This window comes from Cebus imitator, unplaced genomic scaffold (genome assembly GCF_001604975.1).
Source record: "Cebus imitator isolate Cc_AM_T3 unplaced genomic scaffold, Cebus_imitator-1.0 Scaffold8, whole genome shotgun sequence".
In the NCBI taxonomy this organism is placed as follows: Eukaryota; Metazoa; Chordata; class Mammalia; order Primates; family Cebidae; genus Cebus; species Cebus imitator.
Genome location: NW_016107323.1, coordinates 5,182,955 through 5,201,367, shown reverse-complemented (window position 1 = coordinate 5,201,367; position 18,413 = coordinate 5,182,955). Strand labels below are relative to the sequence as shown.

The 18,413-nt window shown below is 46.4% G+C and overlaps 1 protein-coding gene across 6 annotated transcripts in view; it reads right to left on the bottom strand.

Moving 5' to 3' along the window:
* WSCD2 (WSC domain containing 2) overlaps positions 1 to 18,413 on the bottom strand; it is a 121,915-nt gene that overhangs the window by 41,588 nt on the left and 61,914 nt on the right. For 5 of the 6 annotated variants that reach the window (XM_017541126.2, XM_037743065.1, XM_037743063.1 and 2 more), the window contains 3 exons: positions 15,024 to 15,949; positions 5,377 to 5,491; positions 1,394 to 1,578 (listed from right to left, as the gene is read on the bottom strand). In XM_017541126.2, coding sequence (XP_017396615.1) covers positions 1,394 to 1,578; positions 5,377 to 5,491; positions 15,024 to 15,405 — 682 coding nt within the window. In that variant the 5' untranslated portion in view covers positions 15,406 to 15,949. The remainder of the gene's footprint in view (positions 1 to 1,393; positions 1,579 to 5,376; positions 5,492 to 15,023; positions 15,950 to 18,413) is intronic. The other variant, XM_017541135.2, reaches the window with a different exon arrangement.

Genomic DNA, 18,413 nt, shown 5'->3' with positions numbered 1-18,413 from the left:
GAGAGAGAGAGAGAGAGAGAGAGAGAGAGAGAGATGGAGTCAAGCAGACTCATTGTTTGCTTGAAAATGTGTTCAGTGTTTCAAGCAAACAAACAAAGAGTTTCTATAAACGATGAAATTCACATGGAAGAGGCCTATCTCTGCAAACAGACTGGCTGTTAACTTTCTGCTAAAGCCACCTGAGTGGGCAGGACTACATTCTGGATGAGATCCACAGAGGCTCAAAATGTGGTTTGTGGACCAGCATCCTGGCATCACCTGGGAGCTCCTTAAAAATTCGGCATCTCACTGGACCTGCTGAATTAGAATCGGCATTTTTACGAGATCTCCTAGGGGAACTCTGAGGCACATGCAAATCTGGAAGCACTGGCCAGAGGGCTAGAGAAGCAGTTGTGGATTTCTGCTTCTGTCTCTGGACTGCACGGGAGGCCTAACCTCCGGAAAGGTCAGTCCCCCCATCTTTCATCAAGCCCATTAGCTCTTCTCACAGGTCTTAAGGTCATTCGGAATTAGACAATGTGACCTTGGACTGGTTGGGGATAATGAACGACAGTAACGACCTGAAAAGGCTGTAGGGAAGTTAAGTGAAATCAGGTCTGTAATTGGCTTAGGACAGTGCCTGGGGTGCAGCAGATTATTGATACATAGTTATTAGCCGTTATTAAACATTCTTCTCCAGTCCCCAGGAGGGGATAATAATGGGACAATGCCCACAGACAAAGAGCCATCTCTGTCCTCTTATTCACCCCCTCCTTCTATTGGTTTGGAAACTGGAGAGATTTTCCAACAAGACTCCAACCAGAAGCATGAATAAGCCAGGATGAATTCTCTCTTTGAAAGCATCAAAGGCTACAGAGTTGGTTTAAATTCTCTGCTGCTTACAAGCTTTGTGACATTGAGAACTCAGTTTCCTCATCTGTAAAATGGGAATAAGTAAACAATAGTACCTGTGTCAAGGGTCATTGTGAAGATTAGATGTGCTATTCTATATGAGGCATGGAGAAAAGGACAAAGTGTTTGCTACTGTCATTACCATCATCATCACCGTTAGAGACAATCTGCTCTGCGAAAATCAGGATGGGAAGGCAAGGCCCAGGCTCCAACTCAGTTTCAGAAGGAGGAAGACTGGTGAGAATGAGGGATGCACTGGTACCAGAGGCAGCTCAGCGTAGTGGGAGGGAGACAGAATCACATGCGGGACTATTCAAAGGAGCTGGGGCAGAGGGCTCCGCGAGGGACTGGGAGAGGTGAGGCTGGGGCAGGATGGTGGTGGCCTTGGAGTGATGGGGAGCCATGGAGGGTGCAGGGCGGACATGTGGGACTCTTAACTCTGGTGAGCAAGGACTGCAGCAGAGGGAGGAGCAGCAGAGAGGGGCAGGGCAGACTCACGTACACCTGCGGGCTGACTCCTGGGCCAGCTGCAGCCGGTAGACGGAGAGGTGGTTGGCGCCGCCGCACACGCTGCCTCTCTCGCCCTTGCACTCCATGTCGCACTCTGCCTCGCTCACGTTCGCCGCCTGGATCTTGTGGCCACAGTAGCACTCGGCGCCGAACTCCAGCCCAGCATACAGGTAACCCCTGGGGGAGGCTGCTGTCAAGCAGGGTGGCTGCCACCATGGAGACCCCAAGACAGGGAAACTCAATGTGGAGACCTGGGGGATGGGAGGGCTTTGGGGACCAGGAGATCCCAAGGGAAATGGGGAGACTGCCGATGGGAGGTGGAGGCAACTTGGAGGACCCCAGGGGACAGGAGACCTACCCATTATGGAGACCTGGGGGATGAGGGCTTTCAGGAGACAGGGGGCCCCAAAGAAATGAGATTAGGGAGGTAGCACACAGGAAACCCTGGAAAGAGGGCAGGGGAGACCCTGAGGTGGGCAGGGAGACTCTCAGATCTGTGAGACAGGCATGCTCCATGGGGCAGGGGGATATGGGTCTGGGATAAGGAGACCCTAAAAGGAGTCAGGGAGGCTACAGAGTTAGCCTTGCAGGGGAGCAGTGTGGAGGCAGGAAAGCCAAGAAAGAATATAGGTAGGCCCCTAGAGGACAGGGCAACCCAGAGAGGGGACAGGAACACTCAGGGACCATCCACCATCCTTCATCTCCACCTTTCTACACCTACCCACAAAGACACACCATGTCCATATTCACACTCTCCTGTACACACCTGCACTTGGAGATACACACACATCCCAGATCCTGTGGCCTCCCATACCACACTCTCTTTCTTGCTCTTCCCTGTCTGGAAACCTGAGACATTCATCTCTCCAGAGTGCAGCTCCTTTATTCCTGGAAACGTCACCCAGGAATGGTGCCTCCTTGTCCCATGAGAGGAGCTAGGGTGAGGGAAGGAGGCACAGGGTGCTCCTCAAGGAGGCAGGGACTCTCACACCCCTTTGCAGGAGGACAAAAATGGGCTCAAACATTCAGCCAAGGAAAATTCCTCAAACTAAAAATCCAGGCACTGCAAGCTTTTCAAGTTTTTTTTTGAAATTTTTCGTAGTGATGGAATCCTTTACTGAAATGGGCTCTTAGCGGCTACCCCACTCCGTAAACAAATGAAAAGAGCATTGCTTGCTCTGGCTCCAGGAGTAGGAAAAACAAAATCTGAGATGGAGGAGAACTGAGGTGCAGGGGAACCCATAAAAGAGGCTTGAGGGAGTACTTTTACTCTTCTGCCATGGGAGGACACAGCAGCAAGACACCATCTTTGAAGCAGAGAGTGGGCACTCACCAGATACCAAATCTATTGGCACCTTGAACTTGGACTTCCAGCCTCTAGGACTGCAAGCAATAAATTTCTGTTGCATATAAATTACCCAGTCTAAGGCATTTTGTTTAACATCCCAAACAGACTAAGATGCCCACCAGCCTTCTGCTGGAGGATGCTGAAGGCCAATTCTGCTGAAGTCATGGGCTTTCTGATCTTTAAGCACGCTGAATTCAGTCCTCCTCAAGGCCTTTGTCCTGGCTGTTTCTCTGCCTGAAGCACTCTTCCTCTGCTGTTTGCATGGTTGGCTTCTTTTTACCTTCCAGGTCTGGGCTCAGTCATCTTCCTAGAGAATCCTTCACTGACTGTCTCACCGAATGTTACCTTTCACGCTGGGCACTATCCCATCATTCCGTTTTAGTTTCTTCTGGCTCTCATCACTTTTGAAATGATCTTAGTGATTTCTAATGTATTTTGTAAATTGCCTGCCTTTTTCTCTAGAATATAGTCTCCAGGAGGGCGGTGACCCTGTGGTCTTGCCCAGCTATCCTGGGACAATACCTGGCATATGACAGATGATTAATACACATTCACGGAATGAATGTAGACCCCTTCCTTGATAGACGCCCTGAAGCGGCTCCCCATTGCCCTCCAGGTCAAATCTGGATGCTTTAGTTGGCTCTCAAGGCCCTGTTTCACTGGGCTTTTGGCACCTCTGTGGCTTTCCATGCTGACACTCCCTTTGTACCTTCTGAGCACTCCCATGCTGCCTACCTGAGGATCCTGAGTGAGTATATTTCAGGAGTCCTGGCCTTTGAGCATGCTGTTGCCCTACCTAAAAAACTCCTACTCATCCTTCAAAACCCAGCTTATGGTCTCACCTCGATAACTCATCCTGTACCCTCTTCGTGGAGCCCTCCATCCCTTCCATCTTCTTGACTTTTCTGCACTTTGCAAAGCACATCCCCCCCAGCACCCATTATCCATAATGTCTCTGTACCTTGGTTTCCTCATCTGCGGAATGTGGCTCATAACATTGCTACCTCATAGGGGTCTTGTGAAGTTGAGGAGTTAATATTTGCAAAATGCTCAGACAGTGCCTGGCACAGAACAAGTGCTTTTTAACTATTGTAAGCTGTTGTTATTCTACTGCTATTGTTATTACTACTGTTATTCCACACCTATTGTTCATGCCTCTATCTCCCCATCCAGATGGGAAACCCCCTGAGGACAGGGCTGTGGGTGGCTCATCTCTGCATCTCCAGCACCTGGAATCAGGTCCAGCACCCATGGGCAGTCAGCAAATATTTGCTGAACCCAACTGAATTACATGAGTAGCTCTGACTCATCTTGGCTGTTATCTTTCTCTGAGAAGTATTTCCTTTCACCCCAGGCAGCTTAGCCCTAGTCTGCATGTCTAACTGTCTGTGATTCTTCCATCTTATCTGACTGTGTTATCCCTCTCTGTTTACATATTTGTCTCCCCTTGCAGGCCGTAAGCTCTTTAAGGCCAGGGGCTGTGTGGACTCCACCTCTGTTTCCTCTGCTCCCCTGCCCCCAAGTTTGACAGATAACTTATTGACTTCATATTACCAAAGACTTGGAATCCTTTTCAAGTTGGAGTGGGTCCTGGGCTCAGGATTTTAATAGAGGGCTCCCCAGGCAGTTGATTATAAAGGGGACAGTGTTTCCTAATCAAGAACAGCAGGAAGAGTCTCTCAGTGGCCACCCACTTGCCCATTTCCACACCAGGCATGCAGCTGAGGTTGGCAGAACTTGTGACCATCAGAGGCAGCTGGCTGGATCCTGGAAGTAAGCATATGAGAGCCTCTTCATGAGCTACTCCAAGGTCAAGGGGCCCAAGAAAGAAGGAGAGAAGCTCAGCTCAACCCCATGGTGCCCCCAGGGGTTTTGTCCCTGTTCACCAGGCCTCTGGGGACTTGTCCACTCTCAAAATGTCAACTCCCTCCCCCTACTCCCAGTGCATGTCTAAAAATCATCATCATCTTAGATTGGAAAATACTGTCTGAACAGGCGAGTGTCTCTCTCTCGGAGAAAAATTAGGAGTTTATATTTTGACAAACCATTAGATGCCCCCACCTTACCCTTCATGTGGACATCTTACAAGCTTCATGCTTACAGCCCTCATCTGCACACACATGCGCACACCTAATGATGCATTTCTAAGTTGTGTGCAATTCTTCACAGTCTTGCATGCTCTCAACACAGTGTTGAACATTCAACAAATGCAATCAGACACCTACACACACAAGCACAATTCTGGATCCTTGTACACATTTTTACAAAGACTCCTGCATATACGGCCACTATTATTTAAAGATCATTGCATGTTGGCATTAAGCTCACAAACACAACTAGCTGACTCTGTACCCTGTATGCTCCAAAATTGTTCCTAGACACAATGTGACACAGTTGCAGTCACAAACTCTCATAGACCAACTCTCAAACAGTCCCCAGTTGTGTGCATGTGCACATTCACACAATGCACACACACACAACACACACACACCCTTGCATCACCCTTTCCTTGTGGTTACATGCTCACCCTTCAACACACCCTCCCATAGCAGGGCAAAGAATACCACAGGCAGCAATCTGAGAAGGAAGGGCCTGAAATGGACAAGTCTGGGGTGCTGGGACCCTACCGTTCAGCACAGTTGTCCTGGCAACGGAAGATGGTCATCTTTTTGTAGTCAAAAAAGGACACTCCTCGAAGGGCCCGACTCTGGGTGTCGTCCAGGTAGCAGCCGATGTACTTGGCTTTGGGGAAAGGAAAAAGTCAGAGGTGGCTGGGGACAAAGCTGTAAGGGTTAAAGGAGGAAACCTCACCAATATGTCTCTGGTTATGTGACCCTGTTGACCTTTGAATGTCAAGCCCTTCCTTTGGGCAGAAATGAGAGATTGAAAGTCATTTGTCTTGGCAGAACCTGGTCTAATCAGGGCAGTTGAGACCAACACAGAGGAGGGACCCTTCTGTGGGCTGCAGCCAAGCCCTTGAGGTCACCTGGTGACAGCTGAACGTCCAGGATCCCAAGCTAAGGCCACTCCTTAAGCACCAAATAGAGCTTCCCATTTCTTGCATTCAGACAGCTCTAAAAGGCTCAACATTTGACAACGTGTTACCATTTCTACAAGCTGCCTTAAGACATTTATTTTTCCCTGGAAAGCACCCTGGACTTGGCTATCTTAAGGTCTAGGTCCTCATTTCACTTTGGTTACTTCCTAGCATGGACCTGTTAAGTTTAAGCCAGTTAACCTCTCAGAGACCTAGTTTTACTTGAATCAGGAACAAAAATAACAATCTAGTGAGGTTAAAATAAAATGATTTATGTAAAAGTTTCTACCATAGTGCCTTGCATATGATAGGCATCAAATTAAGGTGAATAGAGTAAGAAACTGACCATTCACAGTGCTGTGGAAAGTACTTTACAGTTTGCCTCTATTGTAGGGCAAGGTGAATGTTTCCATTCAAAGGAAAATTTTAAACGATGTAAAATAACCATCCAATTATAAAGCATGCACTTAGTTTTCTTAAAGTAGTCAACATTTTCCTATGCTTTATGGTAAATAGTAACTCCCATACATGAAAACAGCTGTTTATAGTGTCTTTAAACTCACAGTTTATAATGTCTTTTCCCATATGTTTTAGAAATTATTACTATTATTTGGACATTCACTTTGGTAAGTGCATTATATATATATATATTGTCTCCTTGCATCCTTACAATGATCCTATGAGAATATTATTACCATTTTATACAGAAGAGAAAATGGCCCGGAGAAGTTAAGTCACTTGCTCAAAGTAACACAGCTCATATGTGTGGATTCAGAATTGAAGCCAAGTGACCTGGCTCCAGAGGCTGTGTTCTGAACTGCTTACTTTTTGAGTCAGAGGATCTTTGTAATGCCCCCACGTGAAGTGGAGAACATTGACATTGTCATGCTCTTATCTTAGATGATTTAACAGAGGTCCAGAAAGGTGCAGTGGCCTCCCTAAGGCCTACAGCTAATTGTTCACAGAATGAAGGTTTAAATCCAGGCCCATGAGACCCCCAAATCACTTACTAGAGATCAGACAGAGGATCCAGCCAGCACTTGGAATTAAGTGTCCCTTATAGGGAATGATTGAAGAAAACACTAAATTCCACTTAATCACTTCCTTGGCTAGGCAGCTATCTCGTTTAAATTGTGAGCTTCTTTCCCTGCTTACTTGTGGTAGAGAGCATGATCTAGCAGAGAACGCAGGTTCATTACTGAGCAATCGCACCCCTAGATGGGGCTCTGCTGAGTGCACTGTATTTTCAGCCTCGCTGGAGACATGTCTTGACCTGATCACTTTGAATTTCCTTCATAAAACAGAGGTGATTTGCTCGACTAAGAACAGTCCACCTTTAAAAGAAACATTGCCTCCCTGGAGCAGGCACGCCAGACACTGACAGCCCCAGAGAAGCCCAGGTCTTGTCTCTGTGCTCGTTCAACAGCGCGTGCCCCTCCCACCACAGATGGAGTCATAGCCCTTGACTTGGGGCACAAATGCTATTCATACCTGAGCTGGGAGAGGGCACTTTGTGGCCATGTGGGCAAGGGCTGCACACTAACTTCAGTTCAGTCTTCCCTAGAGGACTGAGTGTCTAACGTACCGTAGGATAGGCAGGAGGGAAAAATAGGAGCTGAAGGGAGAAGGAGAAGGAAGAAAAGGAGATACGGTGGAGTGGGGAAAGGGAAGGGAAGAGAGGAAAAGGTTGGTTTATTTTGATAGTCTGAGGTCATGTCATCAGATCAACAGATGTGTGTGTGTGTGTGTGTGTGTGTGTGTGAGAGAGAGAGAGAGAGAGAGAGAGAGAGAGAGGAGGCAGAAACAGAGGAGACAAAACTATCATGTTTTGAACACCTACTATGTGCTATCTACTTTACTATGCGCCATGTCTCCTTTTTAAAAAATTCAGTCTTCACAAACTTCTTATGAACCCATGTAGTTTGATGACATGACACAATGTATTTTCTTCTTTAGTGTAAGCTGTTTCAAGCTGGATTTTTGTCCCTTGGTGCCATGGGAAGTGGGGGTGGGGGGCAAATTATTACATTGATAATCAAGCCTAGCAACTTGCACCCCACAGTGAGGGTCTCTGGCCAAATCCATGCCCAGGTCTGTCTATTCAAAGCTGCCCCTTCCTATGTGCCACACTGAGTCCAAGCTTGGGAGGAGGTGTCTCCCCAGAGAGACCTGCCCAGGAGTAGGGTGGAGCTGGGAAGTAGGGCGGTTCCTTGGGAGAAGATCTGGGATTTTTACCATAGTTCCATCTTCCCCAAAGCTTAGGCTTTTAGTTATTTATTTTTAAGCTTTATTTTAAGTGCTGGGTACATGTGCAGGTTTGTTATATAGGTAAACTCATGTCGCAGGGTTTGTTGTGCAGATGGTTTTATCACCCAGGTATTAAGCGTAATGCCCAACAGTTATTTCTTTCCTCCTCTTCTCCCTCCTCCCACCCTGCACCTTCAAGTAGTTCCCAGTGTCTGTAGTTCCCCTCCTTGTGTCCATGTGTTCTCACCAGTTGGCTCCCTCTTATAAGTGAGAACATGCGGTATTTGTTTTTTTGTTCTTGCATTAGCTTGCTAAGAATAATGGCTTTCAGCTCCACCCATGTTCCTGCAAGAAGCATGATCTTCTTTTTTTATAAACCGGGGCTTTTAAATGGTGCTCTATCCCCTTCTTCACCCTCCCATCGGACCAGGCATCAGGCTGAGATGTCCCATACAACAGGTGCTCAAAGACTTGTTGAATGAATGAATGACCCTCTGTTTCCTTATCTGTCAACAGGAGGGAGAGGAAGATACATGCTCCTTTGTTAATGCTTTTGGAAAACGCAGGCATGTTATGCATCATGGCCCGATCAATGGGCTGAGCTGCATGGATCAGGATATCAATATTGAGTCAGTTTCCTTCCTGCCCTGGGCAAGATCTGGTGACTCCATCCCATGGACCTTTGGTGCAGGCTGCATGAAGACCGTGGTCCCTGCCCCCAGAGTTAGTGTGGTTACTGCCAGCCTTTTAAAATCCTCTCTAGCCATTCCTCTGGGCTCCTCCACCTTCAAATCCTGCTGTGGTAGCAGAATCTCTTGGAAACAGGAGGTCAGATATGTAAAACAGGGACAAAATCACAGGCCATTTGAGGGTGGATTAATGGCCAAGTTCACGTAATCTATCAGCTCGTCTCCAGAGCCATCCGAAGAGTGCTGAAATGGCAAAGTGACCCCAGCTGCTATTTATCTCCAGAACAGAAACCAACATCTGAAAAGAACCCTCCTGGTGGAGCTTTTTTTCCTTTACTTTTTTCTTTTACTACAATTAATCTTTTCCTGAAATTTTGCTCTCTTCAATAAAGGTGATTTGTTAACAGGGTAGCTAAATATGAACTAATCTGTATGCCTCTGATTTATAGTTTGTGAACAGATTCACGAACAGGAGGCCTCACGCTGTACTGGAGTCAACCAGATCTGGGTTTGAATCCCACATATGATGCTGCAATAGCCTCAAATATTATTCAAGCTCTTGGAGGAGCAGTTCTCCACCCGAAAAGTGAGAGCAAAAATTCTACTAGGGTTGTTAGACTGGATTGTGTGCCCTGTCTCCCCCCACCCAAAGTGACATGTTAGTCTTAACTCCCAATTCCTTAGAACGTGGCCTTATTTGGAAATAGGGTCATTGCAGATGGAATTACATTATGAAGCTAAACTGGAGTAGGGTGGGTCCCAATCCAATATGACTGGGGTCCTTGTCAGAAGATGGCTATATGAAGGCACAGAGGCAGCTGGAGGCTATGTGAAGACACAGACACAAAGGAGATGGTCATGTGAAAACGGAAGCAGAGGTTGGGGTGATGTGGCTGCAAGCCAGGGGGTGCCGAGGATGGCCGGGAACACCAGAAGCCGGGAGACAGGCACAGAACAGAGTCTCCCCTTGAGCCTTTGAGAGCTCTGCCAACACCCTGACTTCAGACTTCTGGCCTCCAGAACTGTGAGAGAATGGATATCTGTTGTTCAAGCCACCCAGTGTATGATACTTTGGTATTGCAGCCTGAGAAAGCTAATACAAAAGTATTGTTGAGAGTGACCTAAGTAACATTAATTTGGTGCATTGAGCCTAGCACAGAGTCTGGCACAGAAGGAAGACACAAAAAATAATTTTTCTCCTTCTGGGGATTCTCTGGAACCCTGGAAGGTGGTCCCTCCGGAAGACCACCCAGTGCTGCCCGGGTTTCCTTGCATTGGTGGCGGAACTTCCTGCTCATATCTAGGCTTTCCTGGGGCAGGAGGGATGACCACTCAGTTTGGTCAAGGTGTAAGGATCCTACAAACTAAACTCACCCCTCTCCTCCCCCAGGAAGCCCAGCTGTGATACCCCATGACCAAAGGGGGTCCCTCCCTTGGGGTCCCTCAAAACTTTTCTAGATTTTCTTAGTATTGTCCATTATTTTTTAAAATTAGAAATAATTTTGACTTATTGTGGAAGAATTTTTAATAAATGAAAAGATATTATAATGGGGAAAAGCACAGCTTTTTCCTCTGAGGAATATTCACAACCTGTGCTTGAATCATTCCTGTGTCTCCACCTCCCAGCAAAGATCTGGACACGTAGTAGGTGTTTGATAAATATGGAATGAATGAACGAATGAATGAATGAATGAATGAATGAACAAATAGAGTTAGAAATCGTATATTTTAAGAAAGAGGTAGTATAAGTCCAGTGGTTAAGAATAAGGGCTTTGGACTCTGATCAAATTGGGCTGGAGTCAGCTCTGCCTCCTAGCAGCTGTGTGATACTGGGCAAATAATTGAACCTGTCTGAGCCTCTGTTTCTTCATCTGTGAAATGACACTTGATATTTTTACCTGATATGAAGCTGAAAGGAGAATATGGACAAACAGTCCCTGACACAGAGCACCTCAGTAACCTGCAGCCCTTGCATCTTCAGCTGGAGAAGATGAGGAGTGGATGCCCCTGCTGTCCTTCCAAAAAATGCAGACTAAATCTTTTCATGGCCACCTTCACACTCAGCCCAAGCTTGTCTGTAATCTCATGGAAATAGAAGCAGAACAGCTTTTGAAGTCAAAGTGGGTTTGGCTCCTGGCTCTGCCCCAGACTAGCTGTGTCACATTACCTCTGTTTCTCCACTTTCTCCTGCAAAATTACAGTATAAATAATAATGCCTGGCCTGTATTAAGGTGGTGTGCCAGCTTATTATTATAATAATAGTCCAGGCGTGGTGGCTCACACCTGTAATCCCAGCACTTTGGGAGGCCAAGGCGGGAGAATCACCTGAGGTTGGGAGTTCGAGACCAGCCTGACCGACATGGAGAAACCCCGTCTCTACTAAAAAATACAAAATTAGCTGGACATGGTGGTGTGTGCCTGTAATCCCAACTACTTGGGAGGCTGAGGCAGGAGAATTGCTTGAACCAGGGAGGCGGATGTTGCAGTGAGCCAAGATCACGCCACTGCACTCCAGCCTGGACAACAAGTGTGAAACTCCATCTCAAAATAATAATAATAATAATAGCTGGCATGTACTTTCTGTGCACTGAGAAGTGATGTGATGGAGTGGTTAAGGTTCAGGTGTAAGACACAACACCTGGTTTACTTACTAGTGTGCTCCCTCCTCCAGCTGAGTAATCTTGGGCAAGTTACTTAACTTCTTTGTGCCTGAGTTTCCTTCCTATAAGATGGAGTTAATAACAGTGTCTATGTTATTTCATTATTATGAAGATTATGTGATGTAATAGATGTAAATGCTTTGAACAGCACCTGGTACTCAGAGAGCACACACTGGATTCACCTTATGTAATCATTCTGATGGTGACATCACCTGATGTTAAGTACTTTTTATCCTAAAGACAAAACTGAGTGTCAGAAAGGTGAAGTGGCCTGCCCAAGGCTGCACAGCCAGCAAGTTGCAGAACTGCGATCTGAACCCTGATTTGGCTGCTCAAAGTGCAGGCTCTCACATGGCCATGTGAATCCAGAGAGTCCTAGGTAAATGACTGGTACATGGTAGGTGCCAGTTGCACCAAGGAATTCAGACTCCTGCCCAGCCTCAGCCCAGCCTGAGTGCAGCTCTTCCCTCCCACCCCCTAGGCCATGATGGGCTCTGAACCCTCTACAGCTTGAGTCCTGGATCGCTGCATCAAGCAGAGCCCTCGCCAACTTTGGAGAAAACCAAATGTGCTTAGCATCAGGTCGGAGAAGCGTCTCGTTTTTATTAGTGTGAATCTAATATGTTGTCTTTCCTTGCTGAACTCTGAATAAGTTAATCAAGGACAGGATGGATTTGTGTTTTCTTAATAACACTGCCTGATTCCAAAGGCTGTCGGCTGAGAGCCCTGGGCTCAGGGCTATGCTGTTATTTTCTCTTCCTTCTCTCTGCACTTCCAAAAAATGGAATATATGATTGCTGGGCAAGGCATGGTGGGGGTGCAATTAGCATGGCACAGAAGAATGCTCACAAGCTTTGGAATTAAAGAGACCTTGTCTTAAACTTCAGTTCCTCCACTAGTGACCTGTATAACGCAGGGTAAGTGATTTCTTTCTGGATCTCAGTTTTGCCATCTGTGAAATGGAATAACAATCCCTAATTTAGTGAGTTGTGGTAATTAAATGAGGCTATGAAATGCATAACATGGTCTAGCCTGTAATGATCATTCAGTAGATATTAGCTAATATTACTACAAATAAGGACAGCAACTATTAAGTGACCTATTATTATGAGCCAGAGGATAGGATAAGCATGTTACATATATCATTTCATTCAAACAATACATGAAAAGCAAATAGACAGGTGGTTGGTGTGAAGTAGGTACTCAAGAAATGGTAATTATTATTAGCAGTATTGATGGCAGTATTTCATTCTCACAACAAATGAGAGATGTTGTTTCTGCATCATCTACACCACAAGGAATTAATATTCTAATAGCGGACATGGACAAACATACACAATTGCCATTCATATAAGGGCCATGCCAGGGAGCATAGTGGAGGAGCATTTGATCAAACCTGTAAGGGGATCAGGGACAATTTCTTGAAGATTAGCAAAGTTAGGATTTGGAGGAAGAGTAGAGCTAACCATGTAGAGGTACTCCAGGCAGAGGGATAGTCATTCATTCATTTATTCATCCAATCATTCACCCATTCAACAAATAGGTGTTAAGAAACAGCTCTGAGCCAGGTGCTGTCCTGGGTGCTGATAGAACACAGACCCGCAGGACAGGCAACAGCCTTGCCCTCGTGGCGCTGACAGTCCGGTAGAAGAGGCTGACCTTCAACAAAGAGGCAAACACATAAATGAGACACTTTCTGATGGTGATGTTATGATGAAAATAGAGTCAGGGAATGTGGTTGTGACTGGGTAGGAAGTCAGGTTATTTGAGTAAGGATGTTCTGGGATGGTCTCTATGGAAAGGCAATGTTTGCTTGAAGACTTGAAAGAAAGGAAGAAGGGAGCTAGGCAAAGATCTGGGGAGAGCTCATCCCAGATAAAAGGCACTGCATATACAGAGATCTTAAGGTAAAACAGGCTTAGTGTGTTCAATGAACTGCAAGGACAATGGGGCAGAGCATGGCGAACGCAGTGGTGTTACAAGATGAGGTTGGAGAGTTGGACTATGCGAGGGGTCTGGAATTTGTCCTAAGCATGATAGGGAGCATATCTCAAGGTGTAGGGTGACGAGAACTTTGGAGCTTTCAAAGGCCAAAATGGAGTTGGAGTGGCTGAGGTGCAGCACCTCACACCTCACCTATACCTATAATCTCCCTAGCATGCTATAAGATGATCTCCCTTCCCCAGGGAGATCCCAGGAGCACTTTCTGAGCACCTCTAAGCACCTACTTGGTGCTAGGCTTTCATGACCCTTGTCTCATTGAGCTCTCAGGAGCAGCCAGTAAAATCCCCATTTTACAGATTTCAAAACTGAGGCCTGAGAAGGTAAAACCATTTGCCTGGGCCACATGGATGGTGAGACTGGAGCTGGAATATAAATCCACATCCCTGTCCATTCTGCTACCTCCAACACCTCCTTTGCCTCCCTGTGAATGTTGGGTTCTTGAAGAAGCACAAGTCTAGGAAATTCCTGAGGGCAGATTTTATCTAGAAGACTCAGATTCTATCTAGAAGACTTTATCCTAGGCCAGGTTGGGGAAGGACTGGGGCAGGAGAATGTGCTCCAAGATGAATCCCTTCCATTAATCCTGCTTCCTTCCATGGTAGGAGAAGAGTTTTTTTATGAGTTGAATCACAGTAGAACACAAAGGCTAGTGAAGTTTTCCATCTGCCTTGATTGGTGGTTTATTCTCCCAAACCATCTAGCCCAGATTTCCAAAATGTCCATTTGTGTTAATCTCATGAATTGTAGGGGTTGTGGGTTCCTCCCTATCGTGGTGGTTGGATGAGTAGATGCCAGTGGACTCTGGGGGACAGCCTTAGAGAACTGGGCATTCAGGCCAGGTGGATCAGATCTAAACTCTGTTCCTGCCGCTGCACAGCTTTGGACAAGTGTCTTCCCTTCTTCGAGCCTCAGTTTCCACATCTGTTAACTGGGCACAGGATCATAGAGGCCTTGTTTAATTAAGCCCATGAGGTGTAGTGAAAATCAAATAAAGTAATGCACTCACGAAGAAAAGCCTTTTTAGATTATAAACAGCTGAGAAAATGCAATGAAATCTATCCATGGCAATGATATCCCCTGAGAACCATCACCAAGGGACCCAGCAAGGTGGACTGAGAGACAGTCTGGTGGAGCAGAAGCTCTGCCACTTAGCTATGAAATGTTGTGCTCTTGGTACCCGGTCCCTCAGTTTCCTCATCTTTAAAATGGGAATAAATAACGTCTATCACCTAGAGTTGTGGTGACATTTCTATATATGCAAACTACTTGGAAACAGTACTTGGTGCTTAGTAAGTACCCAGTAAATGCTGACTGTTTTTATTTTCACATCTATTTAACAAGGACTGTGAAAGGCTGCAGGGGAGAGGCAGACTTTGACCTCTGATCGATGTGGAGTCCAAATCCAAACTTGCCTGTTGACAAGCTGTGTGACCTTGGGCAAGTTGCTTCATCTCTCTGAGCTTCCATTTTCTCCTCTGTGCAATGCAGATGATAATGGAACGTACTGTCTATTCATAGCTACAACTATATGACAGCTGGTTCCTATTAAATACTGAAAACTGACAACTCTTACTGTATTATTAGTGTCTCCTCCCTTCTCCCCGGCCACTCAGTGTCCAGAATTTCCTCGCTCTTACCTCGCTCTTCCTCCTTCTCCCGGACGACCCTCCCCTTGAGGGCTCGGCTCCAGGCTCCACCGTAGTCGCCAAGCTTGGCTCTCTCATTCCCATCCTTGCCCTTGAACCAGGGTCCGTACCTGCGAGCCATGCTTGAGGCTTCACCTGTGTCCCGGAAGCCTCTGCCCAGATGCATGTCGCCCAGGAAGGGCAGCTCAGCACCCTCAGCCAGGCCTCCTGCGGCGGCGGGGTTCGCCTGGTTCTCCGAGACGGCGGGCTGGCCCACAAAGCCAGAGTGAAGGAAGACGAGGCTCCCAGCAGTCAGGTAGAGTGCCAGGAAGGTAAAGAAGCGCACAGGTTTCCGGCGGAAGTACCGCTGGAATTTGAACCAGAGCTTGGCCATAGCGGGATCATTCCGGACTGGCTCTCTGGGGCTTGGCTGGGGTGCTTGGGAGGGGATGGAAGGGGCTTGGTTTCCCAAGCTTTTTTTAGGGATGGAACACTTGGGGGTCCTCAGTCTCACTCTTCCTGAAAAAGTAACCGCCAAGGCCAGAAGGGGAGGGCAAGTTCAAAGCTTGGCTGAGGCCATGAGGAAGGACGGAGCTTACCTGCCCTCCCAAAGTCAAGGTGAGCTTCTTTGGGCCAAGAAAGGGGTTTTGAGGCTCAGGACACACATGAGTCGGTCCCATTTTCCTACATATTGCTCTTCACTTCAGAGTGTTCCCAAAGAACGGTGAGAATAACAGTTGGAGTTTTCTGAGGCTCACTAGCAGCTGCAGCTCACTTCTTGCCCTTCCTCTGCTTCTCAGACCAATGGATCTGGGTTCTTTCATCGGGGTCCTTGTTTCTGGCCTCTTCCCCCGCTGAAGACCAAGGCCTTTCTACCTCATGGGAACAGAAGCTGACAGGCTTCCACCCAGTCAGGCATCAGGACTCAGTGCCGCTACCTGCAAAACAGCAGAGACACAGGCATGAGAAGCCCCTTCACCAAAGCACAGAACCCACAGGCTTCTTAAGGATCCTGGAGGGAAATGCAGAGGCCCAGAGAGGGGAGGAAACCACTAATGGCACAAAAGGGCTTAAGAGCAGTGCTGGATAAAGAGCATCCTTGCGTCTTCTAGAACACTGCCTTTTTCTTGAAACCAAACTGGGAGTGTGGGGGCCTGGATCCTAGTGGGCCCTAGTTTGGTGACACACTTTGTCCTGGACAAGCTATGGGCTAGTGGTTTGCTTTGCTCCATATTTCCTATACGTTTATCAAATATACATTGATCCATGGATTACCTCAAGTCCAAAAAGTACTTCCAAGGTCCTTGCTGAACTACCTGCTGAACCTGGGCGATTCTGAACCAGACCAGATTCAGTCATTTTATTTTTCCCAACAAATATTCAGCGAGACCCACTTTGTGTGAGGCACTGTCCTAGGTGCTAGAAATAAAGCTGCAAGCAGGAGAGACAAAATCCCCTCTTTCATAGCACTTACATTCTAGTGGGAGAAATATAATCCATAGCCCGTCTCCTCTCTCCAAAGAAGAAAAGGACAAAGAGGGAGAGTAGGGTTATTTTGCAGAATATTTGTTCATTCAGTGTTTATTGAGTGTCTACCATGTGCTCAGCTTTGTGCCCAGCCGTCTACACTTATTGTCTCATTTATTCCTCCCAACATTCCTATGGGAGGTAACTATTTCCCTGCTTTACAGATGAGGAAACTGAGGTCACACAGCTGGTGAGTGATGGAGCTGGGATTTGAACCCAGGACAGTCCAAATTGCAAATCACAGCTCTTAACCAGTGCCTCTTTGGCTCTGCCTCTTTCCCACAGTCTGGACATCACTTGAGACATCAGAGACAGCTCCCAAAACAGTAGCCCATCCTCACTGCCACCCAGTTAACAACATGGCTTACTCTTTGTCAGGGTCTCTCAGGTCTGGGTCTGAGAAACAACTGATTCAGAACCACCTGAGAGCCTGGTGAATATAGATCCCTAACCTTTCTAACCAGAATGGTTGAGGGGGAAACCTACAGCTGTAACAAGGTGCTCTCAGATAGCAGTAATGAGCACAGAGGGTTGACAGCTACAGCTTTATAAGTAAATGTTCAGGATTATCAGTCAAGAGGAAAAATAGAACGTAAATTAGAAAACAGAAAACTCCATTTAGGCGATGTTTTTTCATATTACCACCAGCAGGGGGCCCCATGACTATCTTAGGCAACGCCTAAGATTCTGTAGTCAGCCAATGGAAGAAATGAATTATAACAGCCTCTGCTAATCCAGACAGTAGCATGGGCATTTAACTGTGATTTGATGCAGAGTCTGCCACCCCATTTGTTCAAGAACTAAGTACTGAGTACACACTACGCACCAGTCACCTTTGTAGGCACTTGGAATAAGTGAACAAAACACAAAAATTCATGCCTTTGTAAAGTCAAACTATCCATCCATCTATCCATCCATCTGTCTGTCATCTGGCAGCCCACATACACATCCATTCATTAGGCCAACTATCTATCCATCGCCCATCCTTTCAGTTCACCTATCCATCCATTCATTAAGCCAACCATCCATCCATCCATCCACCCATCCATCCATCCATCTGTCATCCAGCAGTCCACCTACCCACACATTCATTAAGCCATCCATCTATCCATCTGTCATCCAGCAGTCCACCTTCCCATCCATTAATTAAGCCATCCATCCATTCACCCACCCATCCATCCACCCATCCATCCATCCATTTGTCTTCCAGCAGCTCACCTACCCATCTATTCATTAAGGCATCCATCCACCTACCATTAATCTATTCATTAATCCATCTATCCATCTGAACTGTAGCAGCCCATCCATCCATCTGCCTCACTGTCCACCATTCAATTATCCACTCATTCTTCCTTTATTTAAAAACATATGCTGATCACCTACTATGTGTGTGCTTGAGATGCAGGAATAAATAATTCACAGTCCCTGCTTTCAGAGACTTCAGAGTCAACTGAGGGAGAAAGCAATGTAAACAATCACTATGCTAGATAGACAATTATAAATTCCATAGTAGATGTGTGTACAAGATACAGATAAGCAATCAATATTAATTTAAACATTAATAATGTTTATTGAGCACTTAATACATGCCAGACATCCTTTTACACAAATACATACTCCGATTTAAACAATTCTATGAGGGAGACATGCATCTATTTTTACACAAGAGGGGATTGAGTATGAGAGAGATTAGGTAACGTGTTCGGGGTCACGAGTGGCAGGAGTGTTGTAAACCAAGGCCACCTGACTTCAAACCTATATTCCTAACTGTGTGTCTATTCTGATCTTGTAACTTTGAGCATCTCATGGCAACTACAGATGTATGCCCAGAAAAAAAAAAAGCCCTTGTACATAAGCTCCCAGAATTTGGCTTAA